This window comes from Cryptomeria japonica, chromosome 4 (genome assembly GCF_030272615.1).
Source record: "Cryptomeria japonica chromosome 4, Sugi_1.0, whole genome shotgun sequence".
In the NCBI taxonomy this organism is placed as follows: domain Eukaryota; kingdom Viridiplantae; phylum Streptophyta; class Pinopsida; order Cupressales; family Cupressaceae; genus Cryptomeria; species Cryptomeria japonica.
The window spans coordinates 515,739,266-515,760,656 of record NC_081408.1 but is presented as its reverse complement, the minus strand read 5'-3'; the positions used below and the strand labels follow the sequence as shown (position 1 = coordinate 515,760,656).

Sequence of the window (21,391 nt, the reverse complement as noted above, 5' to 3'; positions counted from 1 at the left end):
AACGCTCCTCCCCAACCCATAGCCAACCCCCGTGTCGCCCTATCCGGACACAGGAACCCACTGATTGCTCCCCCTACCACTGTTGAAAGCGCTAGCCCTGTAGCTGTCATCGTATCCCACGCCACATGTCCAACCCTCATCTCTAGTCCTCAGTCCTGGAACACTCATCTCAGGGCCTCCCTATCTCTATCTCGATTGTATGGGATTAGCTCCCCATTGATCGGTATCCGCAGGATCCTGTATACATCCTCAAGGGTGACTGTCATCTCACCCATCGGCAAATGAAAAGTACATGTCTCGGAGTGCCATCTCTCCGCCAGCGCAGTCAACAGTCCCATGTTCGCCCGAAACTCAAGCACATATAGAACGTGTCTCAATCCCATAGCCTCGATAGCAGCTCGCTCCTCGGCTGTCAGCTCAGGTCGCAATCTCTGAGTCGATGGGAATCTCTCCCGTGACTCCAGCATCGACAAATACTCCTGCAATCAAGCAAATCAATCATGTCAGTCATAGTGGCATTCCTTGTTTATCACAAAATGTTATTTTTTATCTAAATGCATATGGCTATCTATCCCAATGACGCTCACTGTTCATCACAAAGTGTTGCTTTTATCCTAATGGTACTCCCTGTTCATCACAAAGTACTACGTGTGTGGCACTCCGTGTTCATCACAAAGTGTTACTCATATTTGCACTCACTGTTCATCACAAAGTGCTGCTTACATTAGTACTCCCTGTTCATCACAAAGTACTATATCTTGGTACTCACTGTTCATCACAAAGTGCCTTGATCTATTCTAGTCTTCCCTAGAGGACCTGCTTGAGTGTATCCTCTCAACAGCTTATCCAATCGACAACGTATGTTCATCACAGAACTGTCGATTTGACCTAGAAGACAAAAATTCACATTTTTTGACACAAACGCGCTTAATTGACATAAACACGCTTAAAGACTGCACAAACGCGCCTGAACAACACAGACGCGCCTGACCAACACAGATGTGCCTATGCTCTACACAGACGCGCCTAGGCGACATAGACGTGCCTTCTTGGCACAGACGTGCCTGCACATCACAAACGTGGCCGCATTTAACACAGACGCGGTTTTAAACGCAGACGCGCCTGACACAAACACAGACGCGCCTCGCGAGCATATACGTGCCTGGCACCAACGCAGACGCGCTGGACGTTTTTGGATTTTTTTTGGGACCCTATTCTAAGTGCATTTATTGCCCTATCTACCATGCATTAATGACAATAATAAATGCGTCGAAGTACGAGGAGGTTTCGTGGTACTTACCGGCTCTCCTACCTCTGCTGGCCTCTGAAATCGACGAATGCGGTCGAATCTGTGAACGAAGGCCATCGCTGCTGACTACTGCTACTCTATTTTCGCTCTGCACTCTGCTCTCGTGGATGTGTAAATGACAACGAGGATGTATTTTCCCCCGTGGTCTATCTTATAGACTACCCTAGCCCTAGCCCTCGTCTCCCGAGTCAGTCTTCATTATCTCGTGACTCTGTCACTTTATCCGGTCAGTTCATTCTAGCCTTTCTTTTTTATCGAGAGATTGTCTGCAATCTTTTTAGACATTTTCATCCAATCTCTCGAGGGGGCATATCATTCCCATCTTGGGGCAACTCTATATCAGTTCATCTTATCTTCTTTGAAACAACGCGACAAGCCGCATTGTCTCAAAGAGGGGCAAAATGTAGACACCCAAAATTGTCCAGTCTAATTAAATAAATACTTGATTTATTTAATTATCTAAGCTTAATTCTTCTATTAATTAAATAAATCTTTATTTATTTAATTAATTCATTTATCCTCTTCTAGCCTTATTTCTCATTTAAATAAATACATTTATTTATTTAAATTATCCTTTTCCCAAATAATAAATATCTTATTTATTTAATTGATCCCACTTCTTCTATTAATTAAATAAATATTTATTTATTTAATTAATTCATTAACCTTTTCTACCCATGACACATGTCATTCATCTCTTAATTCCTACACTACCTACCCCTTTCATTATTTTATTATTTCTTTTACCTACCCTCTAATCATAGCCGACCTCCTTTTACACCTCTCAATCTTATCCCTCCATTTCATATAGTGTCTTCTATATAAGGAGATGCTTCCCTCATTATCAAACCCTAATCATTCTATGCATCCTAATGAATCATCTTAATGACTTGACTACATTATGATCCTACTTGCAACCACATTCCGTTCTTTGTTGAGCTCTTGTGCACATAAAATCTGAGAGCAAATATATTAAGCAAGATCAATGGAGATAGGAAGGATGGAGATCAAAACCCTATTGGACATGTGAAGGTATAATCTTTGTGGTTTCATTTGATTTGCATTGTCTTAGGTAATCTTCATATGTTATGGTGGATTTTTGTTGTTGTTAGGCTAGGGTTTTGTGGTTGAACTCATTTAGTCTTTCAATATTGTTATTATTGTTATCCATTTTCACCATATACAAGTACAAAATCATACTTTATGCAAAATTGCTCAATGTTAAGGAATTTATTGAGGATGTTGACATCAACCTATTTAAGGATAAATATATTTTTTCTCAATAAGATTAAATTTGTAAAAACAACAAGATATTCATGCATAGCTAAACTCGACACAATAAAAATGTTGAGTTCCAACTCCTTTATAGAACAAAGGAAGTGAGCCTGATGTATTGGAATTTGGTGCATGCACCTCTTCCTCCGTTGTAAAGGGGACACATTTTGATTTGGCAATTTGTTGTTCATAAATTGGAGACAATATGGTGTAATTCAATCAACATCACTTTTTTTAGAGTATAATGTTACATGACATGGAAGAATCCATGTTTGTCAATAGAGTAGTCATGCAAGTAGAATATGCTTAAATCAAACTTACATAAAGCTTCATGTACCAATATGCGAGCCATGGACTCTAATTTATAATAAAATATCCATGAATAATTTTATAATTAAAGTAATCATATAAGATATCATCAAAGAAAATATTGTGACATCTATCCATGACTAGAGCAAAAAATTACTCCTACATATTAAAATTAGAAAAAAAAGCATATAACAATTCTAAAAGATGTATAATATCATTTCTACATCATGTATTTATGAGATGATTTTAATGACAATTGCACATGAATTTGAGATTCCCATCTCCCAAAATGAAAAGGACAAAAAATATTAAAGAATCAACCATCACCTTCATGATATTAATGTGAAAACATATCTAAACTAGCCATTCTCAAGCTTAACAATTATTTTGTAGTTACTATTTTTGGAAGTTACTACTAATAAAAAATTAAAGCACTTTTGAAGTTGCTTTTTTCTTATAAAGCCATAAAAAAAACTCTTAAATTATCACACTTGAAATTTTTGAAAATTAATCACAACACTTAAAACTAATATCCAATTGTAAATAGATATAAATATAAATAATCGAGAATAAAATTGCAAATATTCATACCTATGAATCATTTGATAACATCAAAACACCTCTAAAACATCTCTTAAATTATGACACTAAAATTCTTCAAAATCAATCACAACATTTAAAAATAATATCAAATTGTCAATAAGCATAAATATAAATAATTAATAGTAAAATTATAAATATCTGTACCTATGAACCATTTGATAACATGAAACACCTTTAAAAACTTTTAATAAAATAATTCTACTAATAAAAAAGAGTGACAAATAGGGGAAGAGCACTAGTTACACTTCATGCTCCAATAATGTTCACTCCTTGTACACCCAACCTCCTAATTATCAACTTTAAAAAAACCAAAAAACAAATAACTAAAAGTTCATTAATAAATTTCACATGTACGCTCATTTTTTAGCATTTTTGGATCATAATCAACTCATTTGTGCATGTTTAGTGGTATTCATACTACACGACTATAGAGACATTTGTGCATAAGTATTGGCAATTTTAAGTGCACGGTTATTATCGGGTGTCACATTGAAATGTGTACTTTTTGACTAGCAGTTAAGTCACATGCGGAAACAACAAAAATAAAACCATCAAAATCTAATCTATCATTCAAGATTTACAATACATGAAATTAACTATAATGACTTTTAATATGCTTACAGATACATGAAATTAACTATAATGACTTTTAATATGCTTCCTTAGAACGCTTTAAATAGAATAAAAAAAACTTGGTAACCCCTGGAAGCTTCCCAAAGAGATCCACAAAACCCAAATAAAATAAAGACAACATGATGCAAGACAAGAATCGCCATTTAAAAACAACAGTAAACACCAAAAAGACACGAAGCCCACGCTGAAAATCAGATCGAACATAAGAAGGAATTAATTTTCCATGTGGCTCAAATTGAGGATGTGTCTCCCCTTCATATTCGTCCTTGGAGTATGTTCTTTTCCCTTTTCATTCGTTCCGACTCCTTTCTTTCCTTCCTGGTAAAGGGAACGAAAGAAGAAGGGTAGAAAGAAACATGGGGCGGCAGATGCACTCAACACAAACATTAGCAATCGCAATTGCGCGCTCTACGCATCTCTTTCTCCATGGCCATCTGTAATTAAATGCCTTGGTATTGTTTTCGTGATCATATTTGTCTCAGATGGGCGCAGAAGAGCAATTGAAAGAGGAAATGGCAGACACGGCAGCTCCTTGGGTACTCAGAGACTTGGAGCAGCGCATGAATAAATTGCTCGCGCCACAGCCTGCCGGAGGTCAGGCGATCGAGGCCCTCCAAGAAGAGAATGCTAGGGTTTCATCGTCTCGTGATAATGAGGGTTTGGGCGATGTTATGAGTCAGGTAGATCAGTTTCTTAGAGACGCGCTTCAGAATCCTAGGGAGCGCTTGACAAGTGAGTGCCTGTTGTTTTTGCCCCATTCTCAGTTAGGGTTTTTTTAAATTATTTCTTTATTTTGTTTGATTTATTTGTAAATGGGTGTGCACGGCGGGGTTAAATCGCCGGTGAGTAGTGGCGTTGTAATGTCTGGCTGAGCGAAATTCACCTTGAAAGCTTGTGATTTATTTTCCCGAATGGTTTGTATAACGCGTAACCCTATATGTTCAATTGTGTATGTGGATGCACGGGCGGGTCGAAATTGTTGATAAATTTTGTTTTGTGTTATGTAACTCTGCGGAATTCACCTTTTAAACACATGAGGGATGATTTAATTTTGTAGCTGGTTAGAGGTAAACAGTATTAAGTTTTTCTTTTTAATATCTTAGTAGATAGTATGTGCTGCTTTTTTTTTTTTGATAATTGTTGGATGAGTTTTCGAGCGTGTGAAGTAAAGTTTGGATCACATCCAGATTTCTAAAAATGGGTTTTCCTGGAATGTAGTTCATTGCCAGCGCACCACAACCTCACTACATCTCAACTTGATTGTCTTCTTGAATGGGACAGATTCAAACTTTGGTTGTTCTTTTATTAGTTTCATACCTCATTTGTGTGATGAGTAGTGCTTGTGGTTTATTTACATAGGTTTACCTTTTTATTTATGCTGAATCTACTTGAAGCTTAAGGTTTTGGATCTAGATGTTTGTTTTCTTTTGGCTTGATAAAATTTGTGTGTGTATGCGCTGACTTTAGGATATTCTGGGGTAATCTTGGCCCACATTTTAAATGTTTGTAATCATGGCTCGTGCTACAATGCACCTAATAACTTTTATACCACAACCTTGCCACATGCCCGGTGGTGTTATGGTTTACTTGATTTCATAAGTTTCTATAACACAACCTAGTAGCTTTTGAGCATGAATTTGCATTATTTATATTTGGAATTGCATCCAAACCTCAGGTTGCGAACCTAACTTGTTGTCGGGTAATCATGGTGCATGTTTTTATGTTATTTAAACATGGGTCGCAGCTGAATATCCCATAATTGTTACACCACACACCCGATGGAGTTATAGGCTGTCCTATTGCAGACAAAGGTGTTGAACAGCGGTCGCTCTCCTACAGTTACTTTCTATGACCTTTATTCTGATACCTTGTGGACAATGTACATTGTTTTTGTCCAACAAGAAAATAGCACATTGGTCTCTCAATAATAAAGTATGATTATAAGCTACAGATTTGGCAGACAAATGTCTTTGTTTGCTTTTATTGTCCATATGGCATATGGCTTCTAAGTAAAATTAAAAATTACGGTACTCCCTTTTTGTATTAAATTGTAAGTTATATTTAGCTAAATAACGGATAAGGATTTTAAGCCATGAATTAGCATGTCACTAGAAGACATGGTAAACCTAACATGAGTTCATTTGAAATTATCTATAATTTACAATTTTAAGACTGGAATTAATTTTCAAAATTTTTAATAGAGGAAATGTATAAAAGCATGGTCACCAAGGAACTTGTAACCTAATCTAAATTTATTATGGTCATAGCATAGTTCATATACTTCCACACTCTTGATCAAAATATCACCCTATACCTTTCCCTGCATTTCTATGCAACTGTATAAAAGAGGCTCCAAAAACTATAGGAAGAGATTCTAAATATAAGAAATGAAAGAGATTTCTGGAAGCTTACAAAAACGTGGGTTTCAAATTTGAAATATGCTATATGCTAAGTGACTTTCCCAAATCTAGTAACTTGTATGATTGGCCTCTAATATTCTGTGGCATTCCGTGACCCGATCTTATCACTAGTTCCAATAGATTTTCTTACAACACACCTTGAAAAGGAGTGATGAATACCATGGGTTTCACATGCTTTTATGTACATCGACAATGTCTCCATTTGCAAAATTATTTAAGTGCATGGGTAGAATTATAATTCTTGGTGCTTGCACATTTGATTTTGACTGCAACATTCCATTCTGTGTGACGGTAAATGTGGCAATGCATATTCCAAGTGCTACAGTGTTCTATAATACCCATATTTGGACTTTTTTATTACTAGAAAGCTTCCAAGTTTAATGGTAAGTTGGTAATTTTAAGCTGTGTGCTAGAAGGCCTTAGACACCCATCACTAAATATGTGTTGATTCTGTCAATACCGATGTGTGTGCACACAATATAATTTTCTACTAAATTGAAGATTAGTTTGTCTTCAAGATTGAGAGTGGCTTAGCTTGGATCTCAGGGTATTCTGATTATAAGTTGTGATCATATCAGAGTTTCAATGTTTTATTCTACCATAAAAACAGATCTTACTTTGAATTCTTAAAAAATGTATTTCAATAATTAATTCAAAATTTCATTTTCAAAATAAAGTTTACAAATTTTAGAATTTAGTTTGGCCTAGAACAGTGGTAAGAGAGCAGGATCCTGAATGGAATCCAATCAAAGAAGAGATTAAAAGAGTTCTAATGCAGATTTTGAAAGAAAGGCTAGTGCCTTTGGTACTGGATATTGGAAATTTGGAAGTATGAACAGGCATTTGAGGGAAATGACCTAGACTATGCAATAGGAATTGCAGGAAATGTACATTAGATCCATTTCTTCTCATCGTTCTGCACACAGGGCTAAACCATTACATTCATTGGAGTAGACACACAATTAGCAACGATGTCCCCCCCCAACCTAAAGGATCAGTTCATCATGATTTAGTTTCCATTGCCTGTCATTCTGAAGCAATGGAAAGTATTGTTGGACAGAAAGAAACAGGAAGTTAATTTAATTTAGAGCAGCATATGGTACTTGAGAAATTTATGCAACAAGCATCACAACTTCAACGGACAAGATTGACAGTCTTTGTAGAAATAGTACATAGATTCTCCATTGATGAAGAACCATAGGTTGGGATTGTGTTTTGTCAAGAAATATATCGAACTGTCAGAGTTGACGGGAGATAACCCCAAGCAATTGCAGCACATATCTGAAGAGTATATTATTCATTACAGATAAGATGCAATCCTCGTGCTATGGCGTCAGGATTAAAAGAAATTGACATGTTATGTGTAGAAGCTTCAAGTTTTGAATTTGAAGCATCAAACAATTTATTGATTGTTTGGATGAACACAAGTGTAGACCAAGTGGAACTGTAACTGCTGACAAGTAATGATGGTGACTCTAAAGGAACAAAAGCATCTCAACATGAAGATAAGCAGATAAATAAGGAACATGCAAATGAAGCAACAAATTCTAGTGCATAAAAATTTGATGTGATCATAGGAACATATCTAATGTATGAAACAAATTCTCTAATCCAGTTAGTTATATGACACTTCTCAAGTGTTGATTTCAGATAGTGGAAATTGCCAAATTGGTGATTTATTGGGGAGGAGCCAGTAGTTGGGCAACCTATCTTGGTGCAGTAGCATTTGGAGCCATGTCTGCCAACACATATTTGAGTAAGAGTAATAGTATGTGCTAAGAGTTAATAGTTTCTTATTCTGCCATGAAATATATCTTATTCAGAATTCTTCAATTTTTTTTTTTCAATTTTATAGGTAAGTTTTCATTCACATAATTGATTTTCAGACCTTTTTGGAATTAGTTCGGCTCATAATGGCTTGACATTAATAAAGAAACTAATGGCATTGTAGAACTTGAAGTTTTTGTTGCAGGATCCTCAAATTAGGGCCCAAAAAAGTATTAATTTGTTAGTAGAGAAAATATGTTTTCCCAGTTTCAAGGATATCTATTTCAGACTTACCTATGGTGAAACATACTTGTCAGTAGGTTCCCAGCAAATGAAGTGTTTATTCTTTGGTTTTGGTAACTATGGGCTCTTGTAGTAATAAAGATGTTAATCTTCTTGTTGGAATGAAGGATATGCTATTGAAGGAGGTGATCATCAAAATGATAAATCTAATTAATGAATTTTAGAATCTCTTATCTGTAACCGGGATTACGTGTGGAAACACAAGCAACCTATCTTGAGTAATGAATTTTGAAGCAAAGGGATTTCATTATCTAGAACCTTGCATGTTGCATGGAAAGAGGCTTCCATATGGATTTATAGCATACAGATATGACTTGTATGATTTTAGAACAAGTTGACTGGGAAAATTCCAATTGTTCAAGAACAGACTTGGTCTGCAATCTCCTATGATTAATCCTTAGGAAGACTCTTTTTCCTCTGATTGCCAGAGCTCCAGTTAAACAAGAGGAGTAATCTAGTATAGAGCTTATGAATCCTCTATAGCGGTGTATGGTGCAGCATGGGATTTTTATTCTATATCTGGCTTATTTTTTATACATAGATAATAGTTCATGATGTTCAGTGCTATCCAATATAGAATAAAATATAGTCCTAATTTACAAAGTATATTCCAAGAGTTCTCTTTCGCAGTGTCCTAATTGTTCAAACATTGCACTCAGTGAACAACAGGTGAAAAAAATTTAGATATTGTAAACATTTATAAGTCAGAATCAATCTCATCTAAGTTTGCTTTAGTTACATTTTTCAAGCAAATCTGATTTCAGATTTATTAAGCAAGCACTGCAATTTCAGCAAAAATATCTTCAGAAGAGATGTCATCTTGGTAATGTAGGAGGTGGAGTTCACAAGAAGAAATTTGCATTGTATATGGAAGAGATTGATAAAGTGATGAAAAATTTCTGCTGTTTAACTTTTTCATGAAGTTAATATTAGGCTGTGCTAGTTTCTTCTGGAGATAACACTTTCTTAAATTTGGTTGATTTCTTTTATAAGTGAGTTTGGTGAAATACTTTTATTTAATCATAATATAGTAGTCTCAGGGAGAATATATTAAGTAGAGTGTGTTCACAAGAACCCCTTCATTGCCAACATGAAAATATGAGAGCAAGGAGGACCGTTTTAAAATTAAAATTGTTTAATATATAAAAACCAAAACTAAATTAACTGTAAAAAATCAAAAGAAATTATGACTAAGAAAGCACAGAAGAGAGCAGAAAAACAAAACACAGAAACGCAGAAGATGAGGAATGGATAAACATACTTTTAGGGTATGATTGTTGCTGCAAATATTTGTGGGTTACAGTCATGGCCATGGCCACTGCACAGTGGTGTGTGAGACTCCTCTGTAGTGGGTTGCACTCTTTTTGTATATTTAGTAATTTACATTTTTATACTCGTTCCCTTACTTTAAATCTTTTAAATTAACATCACTACTCGAAAGTTTTATTTTATTTGTTATTTAGATTTTATGATGTGTGATTCTTAACTTAATGGATTATACTTCATAACACTTATTATTAGTTTTGAGGAGGTTGTTTCACTAAATTTTGTCGTGGGGCTTTAATTGATATATATATATAGAGAGAGAGAGAGAGAGAGTGGGAAGATGCTCTTTGTTCATTTAAGAAATTTTCCTTCACTCAACTTGTGTGGTAACATCAACTGTTTGTCTTGCATATTTACCCCATTTCTGTTCTCACTGAGGGTTAAATTTGATTGTTTTATGTGGATAATAAAAAAATTACCAAAAAAATAGCATATACAGTAAATATATATCATTAGATTAGTATTTACTATATAGATATTAGATATAATCTAGGGTCAAATTTCTTTTCCATTGGCATAGATATCTTAAATACATCTATCCATAGATTGTACACCTGGTGAGTACTCGCCGAGTGCATGAATACTTGTGGTATTTTTGAAGCTGCGAGCAACTTGTGGGTATACTAATGCAGGGCAGAGAATGGTCACTCCTGGAAAATCCGCCTGAAAATCGCAGAAAACTTGCGAAAATCAGTAAAAAAAATGCCAAAACGCATCACAGGCCCGCACAAGTTAAAATGCGAGTTGAACTCGTGAAAATTGGCAAAAAAATTGCCAGAATGCATCACGTACAGGATTAAAACGTGGGTTCAACTCGCAAAAAATTTAAAATCAAATGCACGAAAAAAAGCAATCGCAGAATGAACATGGGTTCCACGGGATGAAAATTCTAAAATGGAGGACATGATTCAGATCTCTCAGAACAATTTCTGTTCCAATATTTATTTCTTTGTCAGCTTGTCAATTTTTAAAATATAAAATGTATGTATAAGTTATTTTAAAATGTATGTATATTATTTTTTGGAGCATATTTGTGGAAGAATAATTTTTTACTGTCTCAATCTTGTCATTGTAATGTGTTAGAAAATATAGTCGATAGAAATCAATTAAAAATTCGAAAGTATAGTAAAAATTGATTAGTATAGGTATTTAATTACAATAGAAAATAATAATTATTTTATGAAACAAAAAGTTAATTAGTTAATTTAATATGAGAAATTTTGTATTCCAAATATGTATTGTAGTTTTTGGAGATAAATTTAATCGATGCAATGTTAATTTTTTAATACATTTTTTTTAACAATTTGTCATTATTTAACTTGACTAGCAATCTCCACATGAAAATTGTCTGTGTTTAAAATGATGAAAACCGTTCACATCTCAGAGAACAATTTTTATAAAAAATTTTAGTACTTTTTAAGTCATCGAGTTTTTGCCAAGTTTTCTCCAAGTTTTCGTCAAGTTTTTGCAGAGTCAAAAAATTTGGGCTTGCTGAGTTTTCTCCGAGTCCAAGTATGGGATCTATGCATCTATCTAAAAGATGCTGAGAGATATTGGTCTCCAGGGATCTGTGTTGGATTTGTTACATAGGTTAGATAGGATGATATCTCTAGGTGTCTTTTAATAAAGACGTATTTAAAATGTCTATTCTAGTTTTAAGAAATAGGGTTTAGATTCTATAATCATGAGCTCATATCAAAATTATTCAGGTCTTGATGCTTGAGGACAGAGCATCACATGATGGAATTAAAGGATGTGAATTCTGTGTTGGATTTGTTACATAGGCTAGATAGGATGATATCTCTAGGTGTCTTTTAATAAAGATGTATTTAAAATGTCTATGCTAGTTTTAAGAAATATGGTTTAGATGCTATAATCATGAGCTCACATTAAAATTATTCAGGTTTTGATGCTTGAGGACAGAACATCACATGATGGAATAAAAGGATGTGAATTCTGTTTCAATATTACTTACAGGTTAATGCACGCTGTCTGATTAAAGGGTAAACTGTTAAGAGTGTAAAAGCCACGAGCTTTGGGTTCTGTGTGTTACAATTGATTTTGGTATGCCATTGGATTATGTGGACTTTGTGTTTGCAACTTGAGCCTTACATGTATTAAGGTTACAGTGTTAATTGGTCAGCCTACCTTTTTTGTTACATTATAAATACTATTGATTTATTAATCAGATTAATTATTAACTTGCAGTGTTTATCAAAATTTACTCATCTGTAAATGTGGCAGAACTTAAAACATTATTGTTGTGTTTTCTCCAGTTTTACGAATGGAGCAACAAGTTGAAAAGTTTATCCAAAATGCCAGCCAGCAGCAACTTGAGTTTGAACAGCTACCAACTTCCTATCTTAGGCTTGTTGCCCATCGTGTTGCTCAACACTATGGTTTGCAGTCAATGGTAGTAGTTGATGGCAGCTCAGCAGATGGATCTGGTACAAGGATCATTGCTCGAAAGACATTTAAAATTGGGTACCCAGTTATTCGTTTGGCTGATATTCCCGTGAGTCTACCTCAGGATGAAAAGACAAATGTTGTTAAATTTGAAATTAAGCAAAGGATGCAGAAAGGTTCTCATAGAGATGGTATTAATGGTAGTTCTTCCAAGTCCAATTTTGGTAAAAGTGTAGAGGAAAGGAAAGAAGACTATATTAAGGCACGAGCTCGAATTTTTAATGATAGTGGCTCAGGGGATTTAGGAACATCAGATGAAGATGATTTTGCTTCAGCAGATTATGAGCAATGTTATTCTCTGAGAGTTCCGAGTCCTGAGGGCAAACATACCAAAGATCAACTTCAAAATATTCATACAAAAGTCTTGACTGATTGTTCCTCTGGAGTGGGTGTGACTAGTAATTCTAAAGGAGATGGGGAGCCTTCTGGTAGGGTAAAATCTAACAACAATAGGGTAGCTATTTTTCGAGATCGCGAGAAAGATCGGAAAGACCCGGATTATGACCGAAGTTATGATAGGTGAGAAGGAAATTGTTGCAATTTCTAGGACACTGTCAATAATTGTTACTTGAAATGTAATAAATAAATCAGTTTGATTTCGTCTTCAATAGCAGGATCATATCATAGTGACTTTCATTTTTGTGTTGAAAACTCTACAGGTACAATCAACGACATGATCCTGGGTTTGGCTTAAACTTGGGACCATTCAATATGCAGGGATTGTATCCTCCGGTTGTTAACTGTAACACCGAATTTCCTCAATTAGGGGCAGCACACAGAGCACAGGTTCATATGGAACCACCAGCTCATCCACTCCAACCACATACCCTTGGTCCATGGGTAGCTCCTCCAAATACAATGGGTTATGTTCCTCCAGATGCTATGATGAGGCCTTTCAATCCTGGTCACATGGGTGCACACTCTGCATCTGCCGTGTATTTACAATCTGCACAATTTGCTTGTCCAAATCCTGGAATGCGCTACATGCATCCTCATGAATGGTTCCAGCAGCCTTTTGCTCGGGTATGAATGTTATAGCACAAATGCTAATAGTTTAATTCTTTTAACATTTTTTTCTATCCAGTTATTGCAGTTTATGAATCTTGCCTGATTAATTGTTTTGTTTTCACTTTCCAGCCTCATCTTCAGCAGCAGCCTGAAGCGTGTTATGGCCAAGCCCGGCGCCGCTAAGGCTCTGGGACCTGCCTGCACCTGTCAACTGTTCATGAAAAAGAGAGAATTGTTTTGAAGGATTTACTTAAGGTACAGCCATTAAGTACAATTTTTTCTGTAGGTTGGCAGGGAAATGCAGGCAGAAATGGAGGAAGTTATGGAAAGTGCATTCAAATATATTTGGAGTTTGAGCCTACTATCTAGTACAAGGTAGGGGCTCTCCTGCTAATATAATATTCTGGTGTTCTTCAGTTCCGCCACCATCCTCCATTTTTTTTCTAAAAAGCCTTTCATGGTCATGCTTTTCTTGATATTTTGGGGCATTGTATTCTGAAGGTTGTGCTGTTAACCATGAATTTCTAATATGGTTTAGGATAATCCGAATTTCAGTAATTTTAGCTAGATGACAATTTCTTTGTTGCAGTCCTGGAATATTAGTGTACATTACTGAATGTGGCACTCTACCTTTGTTTGTATGTTAGATTTAGACTGTTATGGATATTCTTATAGGACCAATTTGCCGTTCCTGTTACACAGATGGTCTGGGAGAATTTCCATGATGCCTGGTCATGAAATTAGAAATTGATAGTTGACTTGATAGGCATGTCGTTGAAACTCTTAGTAACAGGGGATATTGATTTCCAGTTACCATACTAACAGGGTCAATCATAATTTCTAATAGTTTGAATGGGGTTGTAGCTAAATTGGATTATAAACAGTGCCTTCTTTCATGCTTGAACTCTTTGCTGCTACTTGTTCTTGTATTGTCAGAAGATATCCATCAGAAACTAAATTACAATTCTAGTGTTTATAGTAAGAGAAAATCTATATCATTCATAATCTATCGTCGGGGCTGTCACAGTAGAATTTATTTCCGAAATGGCAATCTGCATTAAAACACATATGGTTAGTGGATGCTTTTTGAGTGGAGGGTTTCAAGCCTGCTTTAGATTGTTTCTGCCAGACTGTAAAATTGTTAAACATTTATTTTTTGTGCTTTTTTATGTATGATACATTTAAATGTATTGGACTGAATTATTTCTTATGGTTGTATTTACTATTTACTAAGTACCATACTTGAATGCTGGTGATGGTCAATAAAAACAAATAATATGTTTGTTGATTAGTTTATAACTTTATTGTGAAGATTCGACACTGCATGTTTATAATCTTAAAAAAATGTCATTTCAAAATCTTTTTAAATCATGAATTTATAATAATGGAGAGAGATGCAATAGCTTTGAGCAAAGAATGAAGTTGTTTATATGCTGTAGAGTCAAAATTCCTTGCCTGTATAAAAAGTACTTTGTGTAGAGTGTAGACTTAACTTTCATTTATACCACATTCTGAATAGACCACACACAGGATCCTGTTTGATTGTCATTTTTTAGGTTTTTAAATTTTTTTGCTGTAAATATGGTGTAATCAAGACGTGTAAAATGCTATACTCATTTGAATTCTTAAGCGATTGAGAAGTTGTATTATTAAATCTTAAGATATGCATTTGGTGCATTCTAGTGCAGTTTTCGATAATGTCATCAAGTCGACAGTAATATAGAATATTAGATCTATAGCTTTCTCCCTGTTCCTTTGTGCTAATAGAAATGAGATGTAAACCACTCATTACATAGTGGTAGAATATAAAGGAAACTACAAATTCTTTTTAATTGTATTTAAAATTTTTTGTGTTTCAATATGGCAGAAATTGAAAATGTAAGTTGCTGTTTTTAAAAAAAATTCTTGTAAGCTGCAAGTGTATGAGTATTGTATGAGATAAGGAATTGTGCAATCTGCTTGTTGTATATGGTAAAGCAAGTTGAATGTAAATTGTTTTCATCTTAAGCATTTCTAGTATTGCAAAGTTAATTTCATTAACCAGCTTCACTATATAGGTCACGAATGTTAGTCCTTATTGACAATCAGCATTTAACCATAGTGTAATTTGACAACACAAGGTTAGGTCATGCTGTCTCTCCTAATACTGGGGAATGGATATGATTTGTGAATATGGTTCTCGTTATTTTTCAATGTTACTGTCAGGGTGGTTTCATTATTTTATTTTGGTTTGCTAAAATTCTAATTTTGGAATGCTATTTATCAGTCTTATTGTTTGTATGTTAGTTATGTTAGACTGTGGAATGAAGTGTATTGATAAAGATGTGACAATAAAAAGAGGCTCCCCTTTATGTAGGCTTTCTTTCTCCCTCAAATATGCCTCCAATAATTTTTATGTTTCGATTGAGGACACCATTTCTGCTATTAGTGGAGTTTCAATGCATAAAGAAATTAATACCATTGTATGTGGAGGAATAGGTTCTCCTTCAAAAGCGTGGAGAATATGGTTGCTTTAATGGCAGTTGATCCCTTCTTTGAATGACCCTTAGACATGTAGTTTTACAAGTATGTAGTAGTGTGGGGAGAGTGACAAAGTGATCATTTGTGATTTGTTGGGTTGAAGCTATGCTTATCAATTATATGGGTTTGATAAACTCTGGAAGATATCAATCTATAGGGTAATTGAATTGGTTAGTTCAACCCTTCTCGTTCTTTGAAACCAGTCTTGCCACCTCTGATATGTAGGTACACATGATAGAATGTACAAATGAAATTAAATATGAAGGGGGCCTTGTTAACTATGGTAGAGAGTTGAAGAACAAAGGCCTCCATTATTTGAAGGGGTAGACAATTATACATTTATGGGAGTGAATTACGGAAGGTTGTGATGTTTGAGTTGTGTAGACTGAAAAAAATGGAATAAGAGTTGATTTTATGTCATGAGTATGGAATGCAAGGGATACATTGACAAAAGGTGGAGGCATGTAGTTCATGTTGTGAGGGGTCCTATTGTTGGGGTAGAAAGCTAAAGGTAATCTTAACAACTTCTAAGTGCCTCGTTTCTATTTGTGACTAGCATTTATTTCATAGGATTAGAAGTTAGATCTACTAGTTTCATAATTGCCTGAGATTGGACTGCAAAGTTTTGCTAGATGCAAAATAACTAGTTGTATAAGCAAGTTTTGAGGTCATTATTAAAAGAACCTATTAGATCATAAGTGCACTAGCATTAAGATAGAAAAAGATATATGAATGAGTTTTGTATTAACCTGCTTTAAGGACAAATGCAAAACATTATTCTTATAAATATTCTCACAAACTTATTTCTTATGGCCTCAAGAAAGGAAAGTAACACTTCGATCAGAATGTGCATTTTCTTTCATTTTTAATAACTTAAATTCTTAGTAAATGACAATCTAAAAGTAAATTGAAATATTGTAATGTTGAATGAAGGCCATTAGAATTTTGACCATAAGCAGCTTACCCTTTTTTAATAGAATGTTGATTAGAAAATTTTAAGCCTTTTAGTTTTTTGTTTATCATTGTTTGGATTGTGATGTTTATAACATTTGTAGGGCACTTTATTAAGATGTGCAACTAGCATTCTGCACGTATACGATGTGTAGGCTTTGAAGAGCTAATTAACTATGATATTCATAGTATCATATATTTTTTTAATTGAAGACATGGGTTGCTGCCCCCGTTCAATTGTCCAATCCTGGAGGGGGAAGTCATATATAAATTGCCCTTTTTCGTCAAATTCAAGTTGGGATTCTTGTGAAAGCACTATAGATAAGAATGTAGAGCTGGGGAAAGGAGATATGGAATCTAGGGGGGGAAAGGAAGATATACCAATTAAGACTTAAGAAAGTTGAAGGTCTGTCTAGGGGCATTCTGGGGAAGGTGTTGAGTTCTAATTTTTTGAAGGAATTAGGCACCACTTCAATAGTTACGAAGTCATTTATGTTGAAGCAGGTCCAAGAGAAGGCAGTAAAAGGAATTCAGCAAGGCAGACAAAGGTCTATTTCTGGGTTCCTTAAAGCAGGACAACCCTTTAGAGGCACTGATAAATGAAAGTTCTATACTTGAATATTGGGGGATTGGGCAGTCACCATAAAAGATTAGCTTTGTCCAGACTTGTAGAATTGGAACAGCCTGAGGTTTTGTTATCACTAGTAACCATGGGGAGTGGGGATGGTTTATTAGGTAGTTGGAGAAAACATTTTAAGGGGTGTCATTTTTTATATATAGATGTGGATGGAAACTCAAGAAGCTTAGTTATAGGGGGGAGATCCCTAGTTATAGGGTCAAGATCAAGTTTAACTGTAATGAACTCTTTTTCTGTGGTTTCAGGTCTATGCACAGAATTTTTATGTCAGGGTCATGGGCCCATATGCTGAGAAGCAGGAGCTTTGGGACAAGATTTTTACTTTGCATTTGGTAAGGGAGAACTGTTGAGACATGGACCAGCTAGAATTCGAACCTAGGACCTTCCATACGCTGCTGGAGTGCTCTACCACTGAGCTACTGGCCCCTCTTGGACCAGTCCATCGTTGGTCCGGGTGTGGCTTATTTCCAACACCAACAACCCCTCTTAAGCCACACCTCTTGTGTGCTTGGGGATCCTAGCTTGGACCTGACTCTGATACCATGTTAACTTTAGTGATCAGATTGCAGAGAACAATGTGAATGCAAGAATACAAAAGAGACAAGACACAACACATACCCTGGGAAAACCTCCCTCTTGGAGGAAAAACCCAGCAACAAATCAGATCTAGATCCTTTTATTAATTGTAGAATACAATGGCATTAAAGATCAGTTTACTTATCTGATATAACTGTCAACCTAGGGCAGAATTAGAGTTACAGTCGTAACCCAGCTAGGGCACAATGTAACAGCAGAAGATAGCAGACTTATCTCTTTCTTATATAAGAATGTCATCAGCATACAGCTTCCAGCTCTTCGTAGTTCTTCACTGAAGATTGCAGACCTAATGGTGTTTGTAGACCTTCAAGAGGAACTCGCTGTCCTCTTCAATGTATTCACTGTCCAAGATCGCATGTATGGCAAATGCTGATGGCAGAAGTAATTCGCTGATTCCTTGATCAGAATTCACATTGACCTTTTATTGCAGAGCACAGGGTCTTCACATTGATTGTCTAATATTCGGATTGCTTGATTGCATTTACGACTAGTGATATGCTTGTGCATATATACAAGAGGTGAGCCCTATCTTGGGTCGGCCCAATCCATCCTTGGGGCCAACACTATAATATTAGTTCCACACGCCACCATAAGTATGGGACCTAAACAATATAGTTTCCACGTTACAAGAGCCCACGCTACATAGAGATGTGCTAAAATAAGATCTAGGACCACATGTTTGGAGAAGGGATGCGTCCTTTTAATAATACAATCATTTGGGCCCAGCCCATCATAAATGATCAATACATAAGACTATATGCCACAAAATGTGTGTGCTGGAGATAGGTCCACACGTTGGACCTAGAGATGCGCCCCTTTACATGTTAGGTCCAGCCCTTAATGGTTTTACACATTACATATAAATACAATAGATAGGGCCCTGCCCTATAAGGATTCGGATGATGCCTTAAGGCAATCCGAATCCTATTTATTTTCCTATCCTAGTTACACAAACATGGACAAACCCATGGCAAGAACATTTACAAGGTTTAGGGCCCAGCCCTAAGAGTACAAACAATATACACATCGTGATCTGATCACACAATTACATTACAATATGAATCTTTCCATGACGTTCTCCTTGCAATGCTTGTAGAGGAAGAAGCCAATGCTTCATAACTTCACACTTTCCTGGGGACCTGCATATAACACCATTATCTTTCATTATGCACATCCATAGAGGATGAAAGAGACCTTTCCATATGCACACTTGCAGGATAATCACTCAGACATATATACAACATAAATCATGCACAATCGCAGAGGATACATAAGCTTCTTCACTGAGAAGAACAACCTGTCACCTTGCACACCGCAGAGGGTGAACTCACCTTGCACTCCGCAGAGGGTGAGCGAGCACTACCACCTTGCACTCCGCAGAGGGTGGATGATACACCCAGTGTATCGAGGTTAGTATCATGATAAATAAACATTTTGCCATAGACAAGGAATAGACATTAGATATATATTATCAATTCCTCTATTAAACCATAATGATTAGAACCCAAGAATGAAATGATATATTAAAAGATATCAAGACTCCCTCTAAAACCCTATCTAAATAAGGAATTCACAGACCTGATGATTCATTCTTACTTACGAAGTGGACCCATAGCATCTTAAAAGAGAGAGATGAAGGGTAGACTTTCATAATTAGTTCGATGACAAGATCTGATTGAGGTAGGGCTTCTCAGGTCATGCAGGAATGCTTTCTTCAGAGAGACATACCCTGAAAACATTATCTTCAAGAGTAGACATTAGGTTACCTTAGAGACATGATATGGTAAAACAAAACACCAACCCTTACAAACCCTCAACACACAGATTCAGACATATAGATAGAAGACATTTACCTATACTCGGATCCTAATAGTTTATACACATCCATATATATACACTATCTCTATTCAGCCATGAATACATTGAATATATAAGTGATAGCAGGTATACGATAGCAGAAATATATAAGGATGACAGCAAGTATCAAAATAAGGTAGCTTCAATTCACCTACAACTTCACTTACCTATCTCCCTTGAATTAAGTTGAGATTCATCACCTTTGAAAGTTCTAAGATGCTAAGAGGATGAGGAATCCATTGATGCAGATGAAGGACCTTGACTGTGCATGTAATCATCTGAAAACCCTAGCTGTCACACAGAAGTCCAGGCTGTAAATCTGATCATTGCACATGCAAACGTAGTCTCTGATACCATGTTGAGACATGGACCAGCTAGGACTTGAACCTAGGACCTTCCATACGCTGCTGGAGTGCTCTACCACTGAGCTACTGGCCCCTCTTGGACCAGTCCATCGTCGGTCCGGGTGTGGCTTATTTCCAACACCAACAAGAACATGGTTATCATTGGTGGAGGATTAAACTTTACATTGCATAGATTGGAGTTTTGGGATGATTCAACAAGGATTGATAGGTTAACTGATTTTTTTAGTCTGGGTTGGTGGATGTCGAGCCTCTCTTTGGACTACATTGATGAAGATTAGAGTTGGTGGAGATGGTGTTTCCAAGAGATCAGATAGATTTTTGGTTGCTTTTTCTTTGTTGAATCAAGTTGATAGATTTAGGTGATTTTGGAGGTTGTTTGGATCATAGTCCTATTTACACAGTTAGAACTCAAGAAGGATAACAAGGCTTCAAATTCTTCCAAGTTGAATCTTGGTTGGTTAAAAGGCGATGATTTTCAGGTACCAGTGTTGAAGTATGAAAGCATTTTGATAGTGGTTCTAGGGTTTCTGCTAGTGGTCCATTTGTTGAACTCTGAAATCTGTAGAAGGAAAATTGGTGGCTTGGGCTGCTGAAAGATCTAAAAATGAAAAATCATTGAAAGAGACTTAGATAGATGTTTCAGAGTTTTATGGTTACAATGTGAGGGGTTTTCAACGAGGAAGAAAATAAGAGAACTAAGGAGCTGGAGGAAAAGAATAGAAGATTGTTGGATGATAGGAAGGCAGAGTGGAGTTGACGAGCTAGGCTATTAGGCTGGAGAATGGGAACAATTAATTTTAGGCTAAGTTATCAAATTGGCCTGAAAATTGGTCGTTTCCAGGTATGAGTCGTATCGGAATTGGATACGGAGTGGAATAGACCATCAGTTCGCTTAGGGTTCGATTTACAGATTCAACGTGTTTTTTTGCTCTGTAACAGGAAAGTTGAAAACCGTAAACAACCATTCTGGCAATCGGAAACCAAAACCCTGTACCCATGAATTTCTAATGGTATAGTAGTATTTTATGTGACATTCAGTCGCGAA

At 35.9% G+C, this 21,391-nt stretch overlaps 1 protein-coding gene across 1 annotated transcript; it reads left to right on the top strand.

Moving 5' to 3' along the window:
- The first annotated feature begins 4,308 nt into the window (after positions 1 to 4,308).
- LOC131049072 (uncharacterized) lies at positions 4,309 to 14,315 on the top strand. The gene is made up of 4 exons (XM_057983087.2): positions 4,309 to 4,861; positions 12,222 to 12,930; positions 13,071 to 13,434; positions 13,549 to 14,315. Exons 1-4 carry the CDS (start codon positions 4,612 to 4,614, stop codon positions 13,600 to 13,602), a joined length of 1,377 nt encoding a protein of 458 aa, XP_057839070.1. The 5' UTR covers positions 4,309 to 4,611; the 3' UTR covers positions 13,603 to 14,315.
- Positions 14,316 to 21,391: the final 7,076 nt, after the last annotated feature.

What these genes read in the sequence shown, in the direction of transcription:
- LOC131049072 (XM_057983087.2), top strand. Translation starts at nt 4,612, where the DNA reads ATGGGCGCAGAAGAGCAATTGAAAGAGGAAATGGCAGACACGGCAGCT. An exon ending in TCCTAGGGAGCGCTTGACAA is followed by an intron (nt 4,862 to 12,221) that starts GTGAGTGCCTGT and finishes TGTTTTCTCCAG; the next exon opens with TTTTACGAATGGAGCAACAA. An exon ending in TCCAGCAGCCTTTTGCTCGG is followed by an intron (nt 13,435 to 13,548) that starts GTATGAATGTTA and finishes TTCACTTTCCAG; the next exon opens with CCTCATCTTCAGCAGCAGCC.